Here is a 13,309-nt window from a genome sequence, read left to right on the forward strand (position 1 = left end):
TCTTAGAATGGTTCCTGGCACAGAGTAGGTGCTAAAAGATCTTTTGTTTGGAGAATGCGTGAATATACATAACATGAAAAAAAAAGCAGTTCTTCTTTTATTGTGGCAAACAATGGTGGTAACAGTTCAAATTTGACTATTTTAGAATAAATACTTAAGTAAACACTTGTCTCCTTAGCAGCTGGCCACTCTACCTCTTAGAGAGAGGGCTTTCTTCTCTTTCTTCTCGGCCTCCTGTCTCCCACCATTTTGTTTGCCTATTACCCATGAGTACATGAGTGGCATCGTCCCAAAGCCTTTCTGTTCCCCCTATCCACTTGTCGATTTTCAGAATAAGGATCCCCAGCCTTTAAGTTTTCTATAGGATTCGTTAGTCAGTGAGTATTAAATGCTGTCATGGAGCCTAACAGAGAGCTGGGAAGGAAGCAAACCAGCGGGCCCTAGGTGCACTCCTGAAGGGCCAGCACCTGCAGCTGCTTTTTTGGGAACCCCCTGGCCCCCGCACCTGGCTCAGAGACCCGCGCAGTTCGCTGTCCCAGCAGCTGCAGGAGGTGCCTGTGGCGGGAAAGTTCAGGCCAGGTCCTATCAGGCACCTGGGATTAGGTAGCAAGGGTGGGTGCGGCTCCCTGGCCCCCACCAGGGCTGCCGGCCCCGCCCCCTGGGTGGGCTTCTCCACGGTTCTCCGCCCCCCCCCGCCCCGCCCCCTCGGCGCTCTCGCCCCGCCCCGCCCCGGGGCCGCGGCTAAAACCCGGAGCCGCTGCGACGCCCAGGGGACTGGAGGGACGCACTGAGCATGTGCAGATCAGCTTGGTGGTGGCTGCTGCGGCCGGAGGCGAGGGCCCGGTGCTGATGCGAACCGCCGGCTCGGCCTCAGCCCGCGCGTGGTCGGCCCCCCAGGTTGGGGTGGCAGGGAAGGAGCCGTAGCCTCCCTGTGGCCCGAGGAGCCGGCGCGCCGGCGCGTACTCCCCGGCGGCCGCGGCGCCCTCGGGGCCCAAGATGATGGCGGAGCAGGTGAAATGCGCCTCGGCGGGGGTCAGCTCTGGAGCGGGCTCCGGGCCGGTGGTGAACGCGGAGCTGGAGGTGAAGAAGCTGCAGGAGCTGGTGCGCAAGCTGGAGAAGCAGAACGAGCAGCTGCGGAGTCGAGCGGCCAGCGCGGCCGCCGCCCCGCACCTGCTGCTGCTGCCGCCGCCGCCGCCCGCCGCGCCGCCCCCCGCCGGGGCCTGCAGCCCGTTGGGTCCTCGGAGCCCCCCGGCCGCCACGGTCACAGCCGCGGCCTCAGGGGGCCTGGGGCTCGGGCTGGCTCTGGGCGCGGGGGGCGGTGGCGGTGGCGGCAGCAGCAGTGGCAGCGGCGGTGGCTCCAGTCCCGCGTTCCCGGGCACCTTCTGCCTGCCTAGCCCCGCGCCCTCCCTGCTTTGCAGCCTGGCGCAGCCACCCGAGGCGCCCTTCGTCTACTTCAAGCCGGCAGCGGGCTTCTTCGGCGCGGGCGGTGGCGGGCCGGAGCCGGGGGGCGCGGGGACGCCGCAGGGGGGAGCTGCAGCGCCGCCCTCGCCGGCCCCCACGCTGCTGGACGAGGTGGAACTGCTGGATCTGGAGAGCATAGCCGCCTGGCGAGACGAGGACGACTACACCTGGTACTGCCTGGCTCCGCTCCCTCCCCGAGACCCTGGCCTCGGGGGCTGCGGGCACCGGGGAGCGGGGGCGGGGGCGGACGGGGGGTCCCCTGCGGCTGCCGGCGTGACTCTCCGCCGCTCCTGGAGGGGCCGATCCAGCAGGTGTCGAGCCAGGCGGTGACATTTCCCACGATGAGGCTTCTCACGAAGGCAGAAACCTGTTTTCTAATCGCTCCGACTGCGGATGAACCCCCCCACCCCGCCTCCCGCCCCCGATCTTGGGTTCTGCTGTTTGCTGATTGTTGGGTCCCAAGCTCCTCGTTAGCATTAAGTGCAAAATCCATGACATCTTGTCCTTTTGCTCCGTGCTGCTCTTTTCCCCAGTGTTTTCGGAGGGATGACGGGGGATGGTAGGGGTTGGTCTCTGTCTGCGACTGTTACTGTTCTTTCGTTTTAAACGAACGATGGACAGGATTTGCGTGCTCTTCCTCCTCGGGTGGCATCGGAAGCCGCGCAGTGATGGATCTCTCTTTACAGAGAGGTTCGTTCTTACTGTTTGAATTTTGCAGTCGTGTGCCCTTTTGCGCTGCATTTTCATTGAAATCTTATTTTCAGAGACTGACTTGTTTTTTAAAATGGGGTGACCTCACTGGCTTTCCCATAAATAGTGCCAATAAAGAGGACTTTTCTTGGAGTGGAATGAACAGGTGGGAGGGACTTTTTTTTTTTTTTTTTTTTAAACCTAGGCACCAAGGAACTGTCTTTAAGTTTTAAAATTAAACTGTAGAAGAAAAGTGAGATTAGAGAAGCCTTATTTTCTTATTTCTTGGAAACTTTTTAGCTTGGTTATCAGAAAACTTGAGGCTGACAGCATTTATTCAGTTGACATCTGGTTAGCACTGTCTACTTTTCATGAATGGGTAACTTTAGGGGGAGGCATCCAATTCCTTTATGATGTATGTTTCTTGCTGCTTGCTCATGGGGTAATAGTCATTTCACGACTCACTTCTTTTGGTTGGTTCCCATTTTCTGTGGTCACCAGATATATAGGATATGTTTCAGATAAGATGGAACTTGGGTTCCTGCAAGGAAAATGAGCAGCATTCACCTCTACATTGCAGAGGCATGAAGAATAGTTTTAGTCCTTCTTTACCTGAGGTCCTTTTTATGTAGGACCCTTTCTGTTTTTGCAAGCTGGGTTTTCATTACTTTCTTTGTGTCTCTGTTGCGTGATTGCATGGAAGGGATTGGGAAATGGAGATCCTTACTGGTTTCCTATTGGGAAGCTTGCCTTACACTCTACCATGTGAGAGCTCTAACTGTAAAGTGCATTAGTTAATTGGTTTGATTCAAGAATCAAAATATATGGAGCTGTAGTAAGCCTTTCAGAGGCGTATTCATCATCCACCTTAACACTTTTTGGCAGCTGTGCAGGTAGCTCAAGGTGTAAAAAAAACAAACAACTCATCACTTTCTGGAACTTTAAGCCATTCTTTCAAAGATGCACCCTTATTTCCATAAAGCCCGGGGTATATTACAATCTCAATTTCAACCTGAATGTGGTACTAGAAAATGCTCTCATGATGGTCCTTAGATTTCACTAATAACTCTCAGCCCTTATGCCACTTTCAAATTATTTTAGGTTGATTTAGTCCTTATTTAGCCTTTTTCTTATGGTATGTATGTAAACAGTGGAAGGAAACTTGTTTGTATTTTTGATGGGGAGCTATATGGGATCAGTTTTATGCTTAAAATATTTGCATTTTAAAATTTATTATGATATTGCTTGTTTATTAGATTAGTAATCTATTAATAACTTTTCTTCTTTTGAATGGATTTCTGTCATATGTAGTTAGCATCCTTCTATTGCTAGTATTTTGGTACCTAGGCTTTTTTTTTATAGTTTAATTTTGTCCGAATAGCATTGAAATAACCAACTTTAACAGAAATCACCTTCTTAGTGGTATTAGTATATTAACTCTTCATATGGTTTGAAGCAAATCAAAGTTGAAGCAGGCTGTATTTCATTCAACAAGTATACAGGTGAATAAATCAAAGCCTTAATGCTTTACAAATGTTTCTAGAGACAAATGGCAGAAAATCTTCCTGAAAATAAGCCTGGGATTAGAATTCCAGGTGGAAAAACAAGGAGGGTTCATTAATCTTAGTGGGATGGACTTAAAAATTTTAAAGTTACCTGATTTACATAATTTTATTTCATTAGTACATTTTATGCATCAAGTTTTTTTTTTTTTGTATTGCAAATCTTTTTGATGAAGAAAATATCAACAGGGTTTAATTCTAAAAGTTTAACCCACTTGTTAATGCTTGCAAAGCACTCTGAAGTTCTTTTATCACTGTAGACTATAGTGTCCCTGTCGTGTGGTCTCACAAATAGAGTGCTGTTCGTTTGGATTCCCTGATATGTTTGCAGGATGGCAACTTACTTTTATTTCCTGTGTTTATTAAGCAACAACTGGAGTGGGTATATAGTACCTTATTTTAAAAATATTTAAAACTACAAGTTTTACATGTTCATTGTAAAAAAACTAAAACATAGACGTAGGTATAAGGTCACAAAAATTCTCTTTCTTGTCCCCAGTTTATTACCGTGACTCAGAATTCACCCTGTTAATACTCTGTAGATCCTTCAAGATAAAAAATATAATTACACAAATCAATATACAAACATACACACATCAGTTTTTTTTAATGCTTGCCTTTCATTGAACATACCTTGGACATTTGTGTGTTCATGTGACTTCACGTCTCCCAGTAACAATGGCATCATTACTAGAGTAACAATATTAAGGAACAAGTTACTGTTAACTGTATCACCCACAGTTTTTCATGCATTTTTATTATGATTTCATCCTAATGGGTTAAACAAAATTTATTTGCTTATTTATTCAGAATAGTACTTCCTGCTAAAATGTCATGTGTTCAGGAAAGTTTACAAATGTAGATTAATCACTGAATATTTTAACTATTCTTTAAGTATATATTTTCTAATAAAACCTTAGAATACATTATTTTCCTTTTATTAACAACTTGGACAAAATTTTGGTTAAGAATTACGTGTATAAGGAAAATCGTGACTAACAGAACCAATCTTTTTATGATAGTTCATTAGTTAATGATTAACCAGGTCTTTGAGATCTTTTTCCTGAATAATTATTTAACCTATAAGGAGTATCTTTAAAAAAAAAAAACAACTTTAAAGACAATGGCATGTTATGCTTTCCCTTTTAACAAAAAACTTTGATGAAGCAATATTCTTATTTCTTTGAATATTTATCTTAATTGAATTTTAAGTCTTGAATGTTGCCTTAATACTACCTGATTATCCTAGCACAGTACTGCTGGAATTAAGTGTCTCAGAAAGTTAAAGATGATGGCAATTCCAGAACCTGATTTCTTAAGTCCTCTTATGGCCCTATAGTAAAACTCTCATCCTGCTATACTGATTCCTCAGTTATCTTACTAATTTGATAGGCTTAGGTCTCTGGAAGGCCATTGGCTAGAAAGGAAAAGGGAAAAGTCTCAATATCAGAAGCAAATAAAAAGCTCAAAGGGACTAAAATATCCATGCATACATGGGACACAGTGTAATTGGGTGCTTTTTCTGTCTTTATGGAAGAAATGTTTTTAAGATTCATATTTGTCCCAATATCACTAGACTGTGAAGCACCAGAGGACAGAGTAAGTTAGAGTGGTCTGAAGTGGCAATGGGAGCCGTTAGCTAACTGCATACTAGATCTTCCTATGACCTGTTTCAGCTCTCTTATTTCAGTGTTGAGGGACAGGAGCTCTGAGGCGAAATGGCTTATGTAAGCTCTTCTGGTTACTGATGGAGTTCAGACTAAAATTCAGATTATTTGTCCAGATTCAGAAGTGTTTACATCAATTGATACATTTTTTTTCCCCAGAGCAAGCTGTGTAACTCACTAGCAAATTTATAAAGTCAATTTAGTGGATTGACCAGCATTCTCAAAAAGTGAAGTGCAGTAGAATAGAAAATCAGAGTTTATCATATCTTATAATACAATGCTTGCTTTGATTAAATGTGTTTCAGTTTTACGGATGTGAAAATATTAAACATATTTTTGCGTTATGATCAAAGTTAGCAAAACTCTCTACTGTTTGAAAGCAAAATGGAGAAAGCAGGTGGAAAAGCACTGAAGATAGTATAGTACTCTGAAGGGAAGTTAGGTCTTGCACACCTCAGCCAGGAAGATGGTTCTATATGAGAAAATGCCACGATGAAAATAAGCCAGCCAATATAAAATACAGCCATGTAAGAAGGCTTTATTTTAGTAGAATGACAATTAGCAGAACATTGAGACTATATAAACAGGATGTGGCAAGGATTTTAAACTTTCCCAACTGGGAAAGACAATAGAAAAGTTTTTAATTATAAAAGGAAAAATGGTGACTTGTACAAATTAAGGGAAATTTAATGAATGAGATATTCATCTTCCACATGTAATACCAAGATCCCAGACAGCTGGCTAACATCATTGCCAATTTTTCATCAAAGCTGTTGAACACCTTGTAGTATACATATGGCACAGCTAAATTAGACCACCTAAACTGTTTTTTGCATAATTGATTTTCAGTGAAAAGACCAGAGGGTGCTTCCCTTTCTGACAGTGCTAATTGAAAATGTACAATGTTTTGTAGGGGCAAATGGAATTGACTGAAGTGTATGACGTGTGTTTGAGATACGTAACTTTTAAATGTTGAAATGAGGTGCTGAAATAGTTTAGTTCTAACTGGGTGAGTCAGGGTTGGGGGTGGAGGGAAAGTTTGTTATAGGACAGCTTAGTAAGTAAAGCTTGAACTTCATTTATCTTTTTAAGAGACTGTTGGAACTAAGTATTGTAGCGGCTATCTAGATTGATCCTAGCAGGTGCCAGTGACTCAAACACTGTTAGAGAGAACTAAAGATTTGTTGATTGTGCTTATTAGTGTTGATGTTTCAGCTTTTCTTAAAATAAAACTTGCAGTGATTGAAGGCTCTTAAAATTATTGTCTGAAAATTACCACATATACTTTTCAGTAGCAGGTCTAAATACACACACACACAATATATATATATATATATATACTTGTATATATGTATGGCTGTACCATTTGTTGTTTGTACTATCTGCAAAAGGATGACTTTGGAACCAAGTATTTTGAGAATAACTGAGACTTTGTTTTCCAGACGATTGTCACACTTCATTGGAAACATTCTTGGTCTCCCAGCGTAGAATGTGATGTGTATGGAAAAGAAGGGGTTGGGTTCTGTGAGAAGGATAGTAGTTTCTGGTGTGTGTGGTTTGGAAGCAATTGAAGAAAAGTTAAAGAAAATTGGAATGACATTCCAAATAGTAGTTTGAAATTTATATTTCAAACATAATTTGAAGAATTCTGAAAATTTAGATCAGGACTTTTCAGATATTCTTGCCAGAATTCAATATACCCTTAATGAAACTACTGAAGTTGAAAAAATCTTTATAAGTCAGAATGTATGATGCACTAATGATGGCAAGATAGGATATTGTAAATGTTACTTGCATTCTAATGACAATGAATAAAGTGATTTTTAAAATGACTCTTTAGAAGGTTAGAACTATATAGGAGAAATACAGATTTTTTTTTTTTTTAAACCTTGCCTATCTAATTTTGGAGCTGTGTTGTACTCAAGGAGTTTTTAGCCACATGATCTCTATAACTAGTTTTTTTGTATTATCTGCAAAAAGATGACTTTAGAACCAAATATTTTGAGAATAACTGAGACTTTTTTTTTCTAGACAATTGTCATACTTCATTGGAAACATTCAGGGTTATTGTGGACTTTTTCTGTCTTTAAATCCCGCTCTAGGCCAAATCATAGAAACACTAGGCTCAAAGCTATCCTGCCCACTGGCATTAAGACAGAAGTGAAAATGATCACTTCTGTCTTAATGCCATACATTTGTATAGCACCTCAACAGTTTTATCAAAATAATATAATAAATAACATGTAAGTGGTTTTCAAAACTCCTTTCGTTAGGCTTATTACAGGAAGCAGTCCTCTACTCCCTTCTCCTGCTGAGTCCTTCACATAGGCATCGCTTTATACTCTTCTAGCGGTTTCTTTTTCCTAAACGGTCTTTATACTTTTATGATCTTAGACATCTGTGGACTTATTATGAAAGATGAAAACTTAGCTCTCTTCCTCTCACCCTCGACTACCATATCCATATATTTTTTTCCTTCTCATGATGGTTTTTATGGTTTTTCTTTTATATTTAATGTCTGCATTATGATTATAATTTACTAGCTGAGTCCTGTTAATTGCATGTTAAACATGTATTTTCTGTAACCCCTTTGTTCCTCCAACAGTTAGTAATGGCCCTTCTTCTCCCCTCTTCACTTTCTTTAATTAACCATCAGAAATTATTTTCCCAAACACACTAAAGGAGCCATACAATCCCTCATTAAGGTCATAAATATTTGGCAATCTGTTAAATCCGCTTTTTAAAAAATTTATATTGTAGTGCTATCCCCTCTGAAACTCTTAATCTCATTGCTGTAGTTTTTACTAGTAGTTCGCCCCCTAGGCTGGATGCATACTGCTATTGCCATGGGAACTCTTTCCGTTTCTTGGCTAATGTGGATTCCCTTCTTCTTAAGTCCTTTTCCTTTGTATTTCACTTATTCTTTTAGGTGGAGCACAGCCTTCAATAGCTTTCTAAGAAAGGAGACCTGCATGAGAGGCACACTTTGAGATCCCGCATATTTGAAAATGTCATTGTTCTGCCCTTACATAAGATTCACAGTTGGACTGGCTATAAAAGTCTAAGTTAACCTTTCCCTCATGTTTGAAGGCATTTTTCCATTTTGTTCTATCTTCTGTTATGTTCTAGTTATTGAGTGTACTGTGTTTGGGTATCTAATTTTTTTTGACTTTTTCTTTTGCTTCCTTTATCTCTACTATTCTAAAATGTCATGTTGTACCTTGGTATGGGTTATTTTATTTGGTATACCGGACATTTGTGCACACTTTCACTCTAGAATTGCATGGCCTGTCTTCCACTCTGGATATTTTCTTGCTTTTTTTTTTTTCCCTCTCTCTCTTCAGAATAACTTTCCAGTTTCTTTCTTTTCTTTCTTTATTTTCTTTTTTTCTTTTCTTTTTTTTTTTTTTTTGGTAGAACTTGTAACAGACAGATGTAGGTCATTCTACCTGGCTTAATCACTTTATTTTCTTATCTGTCTTTTCCCATTGCTAATCTGTCTTTATTTTCTTTTCAGGAGACTTCTTCAACTTGATATTCCAAACTCATTTATTGACTCTTTTGTTTTTGCTATGATAGTCTCATTTCCCAAGGATGAATAAACTGGTTTTTTTTCCAATATCCATGTGTATGTGTGTGCTTGTGTGTGCATGTGTGTGTGTGTGTGTGAATGTAACATTTTCTCTTAGATGATATAAATTATACTTGTCTTGAAATTTTCATCTGTTCCCTGCATTTTCTCTTTGGTTCTCTTTACCCCCTCTACTTTTAGTCTCGGTGTTTCATGTAAAAGGAATATTTCACATATTTGGTGTCACTGGTTGTCTGTTCATACCCAAAGGAGGTATTGAAGCTGATCTGAAGCTCTCCATGGATGGAGCTCCTTGGTGCAGTTTACTAGTGATTGGATGGGTAGCCAGCCCACATTCAAGTATCTCTAGGTATTCTCTTGGATTCATCTTTTTCTCTAGGCATAAACCTTCTATCCTTCTAGGAGATGTAAGCAAGGCAGTCATTTCTAGGAATGTAAAGAGAGAAATGGGACCAGAATTCTAACGAGTCAGCATGTGGACTTCCATTTAATGTTTGGTTAAGTAAGGTACCTCATTTCTCCTTCAACTAAGTTTGGTGTGCCTGAAGTTAAGGCTTCTCTGGATCAGCTTATTCACACAGCAGAGTCTCTGGTCTCAGGTTAAGATGAAGAGGGCGGGTAGGACTGGCTGTATGGAAGGGGATTTGGGATTCCAGTTGCCCCTAGGTAGACTTTCAACTGGATTCACTGCTTTTAGTGTGATGATCATCCCTACCTTCTATGAAATGCAGAGTGGGAATGAGATATAGTACCAGACAATAGGAATTGGACTATGGAGTATGAAAGAGAAATCTCCATAAGTGAACATGGCATAGTGGGTCACTTAGAAACTGAATGTGCCTGTAGAAATGAGCAGCTTTTGAATATGGTGTGAGGCTATGTGGACAAAGGAAATATTTGTATCACATAGACCCTAAGTAATTGAAGACACCTTACTGTGGTGTTCTCCTACAAACAAAAAAAGGATTCTATCAAAAAAAAGTGAATGGGAGTATCTGGAATCCAGGGTCAAGCTGGTTGGAGGAAGCTTCCTAGCAGCAGAAGAGATCAGCAGTTCTCCCATAGGACACTGGAGGTAACAGGCAGAGCAGTGCTTTAGGTAGCAGCTTCAGGTGGTAGCTGAGAGGGATTTAAAAACAACAGGCACAAGCTCAGACGGAAACATGAATTTTCCCAGCAGGAGTTGACAGACACCTCATACAGGAGAGCTCTGGCTTGGCATCTGGCAGATACCCCTCTGGAACAAAGCTTCCAGAGGAAGGAACAGGCAGCAATCTTTGCTGTTCTGCAGCTACTGCTGTTGATACCCAGGCATACAGAGTCTGGAGTGGACCTCAGGAAAACCCCAGCAGACCTGCAGCAGAGGGGCCTGACTGTTAGAAGGAAAACTAACAAACAGAAATAAATGGCGTCAACATCAACAAAAAGGACGTCCACACAGAAACCCCATCCAAAGGTCACCAATATCAAAGACCAAACGTAGATAAATCCATGAAGATGAGGAATAAACGGTGCAAAAGGGCTGAAAATTCCAAAAATCAGAACACCTCTTCTCCTCCAAAGGATCACAACTCCTCATCAGCAAGGGAACAAAACTGGACAGAGAATGAATTTGATGAATTGTCAGAAATAGAATTCAGAAGGTGGGTAGTAACAAACTCCTCTGAGCTAAAGGAGCATGTTCTAACACAATGCAAGGAAGCTAAATACCTTGATAAAAGGTTGGAGGAATTGCTAACTAGAACAACCAGTTCAGGGAAGAACATAAATGACCTGATGGAGCTGATAAACACAGCACAGGAACTTCGTAAAGCATACACAAGTATCAGTAGCCAAATCAGTCAAGCGGAAGAAAGTATATCAGAGATTGAAGATCACCTTAATGAAATAAAGCATGAAGACAATATTAGAGAAAAATGAATGAAAAGGAATTAACAAAGCCTCCAAGAAATATGGGACTATGTGAAAAGACCAAACTTACATTTGATTGGTGTACCTGAAAGTGACTGGGAGAATGGAACCAAGTTGGAAAACACTCTTCAGGATATTATCCAGGAGACCTTTCCCAACCTAGCAAGACAGGCCAACATTCAAATGTAGGAAATACAGAGAACACCACAAAGATACTCCTCGAGAAGAGCAACCCCAAGACATATAATCATCAGATTCACCAAGGTGGAAATGAAGGAAAGAATGTTAAGGGCAGCTGAAGAGGGGTTACCCACAAAGGGAAGCCCATCAGACTAGCAGCGGATCTCTCTGCAGAAACCCTACAAGCCAGAAAAAAGTGAGGGCCAATATTCAACATTCTTAAAGAAAAGAATTTTCAACCCAGAATTTCATATCCAGTCAAACTAAGCTTCAAAAGTAAAGGAGAAATAAAATCCTTTACAGACAAGCTAATGCTGAGAGATTTTGTCACCAGTAGGCCTGCCTTACAAGAGCTCCTGAAGGAAGCACTAAATATGTTGTTGTTGTTGTTGCTGTTGTTTTTGAGACAGAGTCTCGCTCTGTCACCCAGGCTGGAGTGCAATGGCACCATCTCAGTTCACTGCAGCCTCTGCTTCCCAGGTTCAAGTGATTCTCCTGTCTACCTCCTGAGTAGTTGGGATTACAGGCGCCCACTACGACGCCTGGGTAATTTTTGTATTTTTAGTAGAGGCAGGGTTTTGCCATGTTGGTCAGGCTGGTCTTGAACTCCTGACGTCAGGTGATCCACCAGCATCGGCCTCCCAAAGTGCTGGGATTACAGGTGTGAGCCACCGCACCTGGCCTCAGAAGCAGTAAATATGGAAAGGAAAAACCGGTACCAGCCACTGCAAAAACATACCAAATTGTAAAGACCATCAACACTATGAAGAAACTGCGTCAACTAATAGGCAAAATAACCAGCTGGCATCATAATGACAGGATCAAATTCACACAGAACAATATTAACCTTAAATGTAAATGGGATAAATGCCCCAATTAAAAGACACAGACGGGCAATTTGGATAAAGAGTGAAGACCTATTGGTGTGCTGTATTCAGGAGACCCATCTCACATGCAAAGACACACATAGGCTCAAAATAAAGGGATGGAGGAATATTTACCAAGCAAATGGAAAGCAAAAAAAAAGAGCAGGGGTTGCATCCTAGTCTCTGATAAAACAGACTTTAAACCAACAAAGATCAAGAGACAAAGAAGAGCATCACATAATGGTAAAGGGATCAAAGCAACAAGAAGAGCTAACTATCCTAAATATATATCCACCCAATACAGAAGCACCCAGATTCATAAAACAAGTTCTCAGAGACCTACAAGGAGACTTAGACTTCCACACAATAATAGTGGGAGACTTTAACACCCCACTGTCAATATTAGATCAACGAGACGCAAAATTATAAGGATATTCAGGACTTGAACTCAGCTCTGGATCAAGTGGGCCTAATAGATATCTACACAGCTTTCCACCACAAATCAACAGAATATACTTTCTTTTCAGCACCATGTAACACTTATTCTAAAATTGACCACATAATTGGAAGTAAAATTCAGCAAAGGCAAAAGAATGGAAATCATAAGAAACAATCTCTCAGACCACAGTGCATCAAATTAGAACTCAGGGTTAATAAACTCACTGAAAACCGCACAATTACATGGAAACTAAACAACCTGCTCCTGAATGACTACTGGGTAAACAATGAAGTTAAGGCAGAAATAAATAAGTTCTTTAAACCAATGAGAACAAAGACACAATGTACCAGAATCTATGGGACACAGCTAAAGCACTGTTCAGAGGGAAATTTATAGCACTAAATGCCCACCGGAGAAAGCAGGAAAGATCTAACATCAACACCCTAATATCACAATTAAAAGAACTAGAGAAGCAAGAGCAAACAAATTCAAGAGCCAGCAGAAGACAAGAAATAACTGAGATTAGAACAGAACTGAAAGAAATAGAGACACGAAAAACCCTTCAAAAAATCAATGAATCCAGGAGCTGGGTTTTTGAAAAGATTAACAAAATAGACCACTAGCCAGACTATTAAAGAAGAGAAGAATCAAACAGACACAATAAATGATAAAGGGGATATCACCACTGATCCCACAGAAATACAAACTACCATCAGGGAATACTATAAATACCTCTATGGAAGTAAACTAGAAAATCTAAAAGAAGTGGATAAATTCCTGGACACATACACCCTCCCAATACTAAACCAGGAAGAAGTTGAGTCCCTGAATAGATCAATAACAAGTTCTGAAATTGAGGCAGTAATTAATAGCCTATCAACCAAAAAAAGCCCAGGACCAGATGGATTCAGAGCCAAATTCTACCAGAGGTACAAAGAGGA

General features: G+C 41.2%; 1 protein-coding gene across 2 annotated transcripts in view; it reads left to right on the plus strand.

The window, feature by feature from the left end:
• The first annotated feature begins 770 nt into the window (after positions 1-770).
• The window catches only part of SLAIN1 (SLAIN motif family member 1), a 66,539-nt gene continuing 54,000 nt past the window's right edge, over positions 771-13,309 (plus strand). For both annotated transcript variants that reach the window (XM_028837620.2, XM_028837621.2), the window contains exon 1: positions 771-1,631. In XM_028837620.2, coding sequence (XP_028693453.1) covers positions 997-1,631 — 635 coding nt within the window. In that variant the 5' untranslated portion in view covers positions 771-996. The remainder of the gene's footprint in view (positions 1,632-13,309) is intronic.

Source organism: Macaca mulatta, chromosome 17 (genome assembly GCF_049350105.2).
Source record: "Macaca mulatta isolate MMU2019108-1 chromosome 17, T2T-MMU8v2.0, whole genome shotgun sequence".
Taxonomy (NCBI): Eukaryota; Metazoa; Chordata; class Mammalia; order Primates; family Cercopithecidae; genus Macaca; species Macaca mulatta.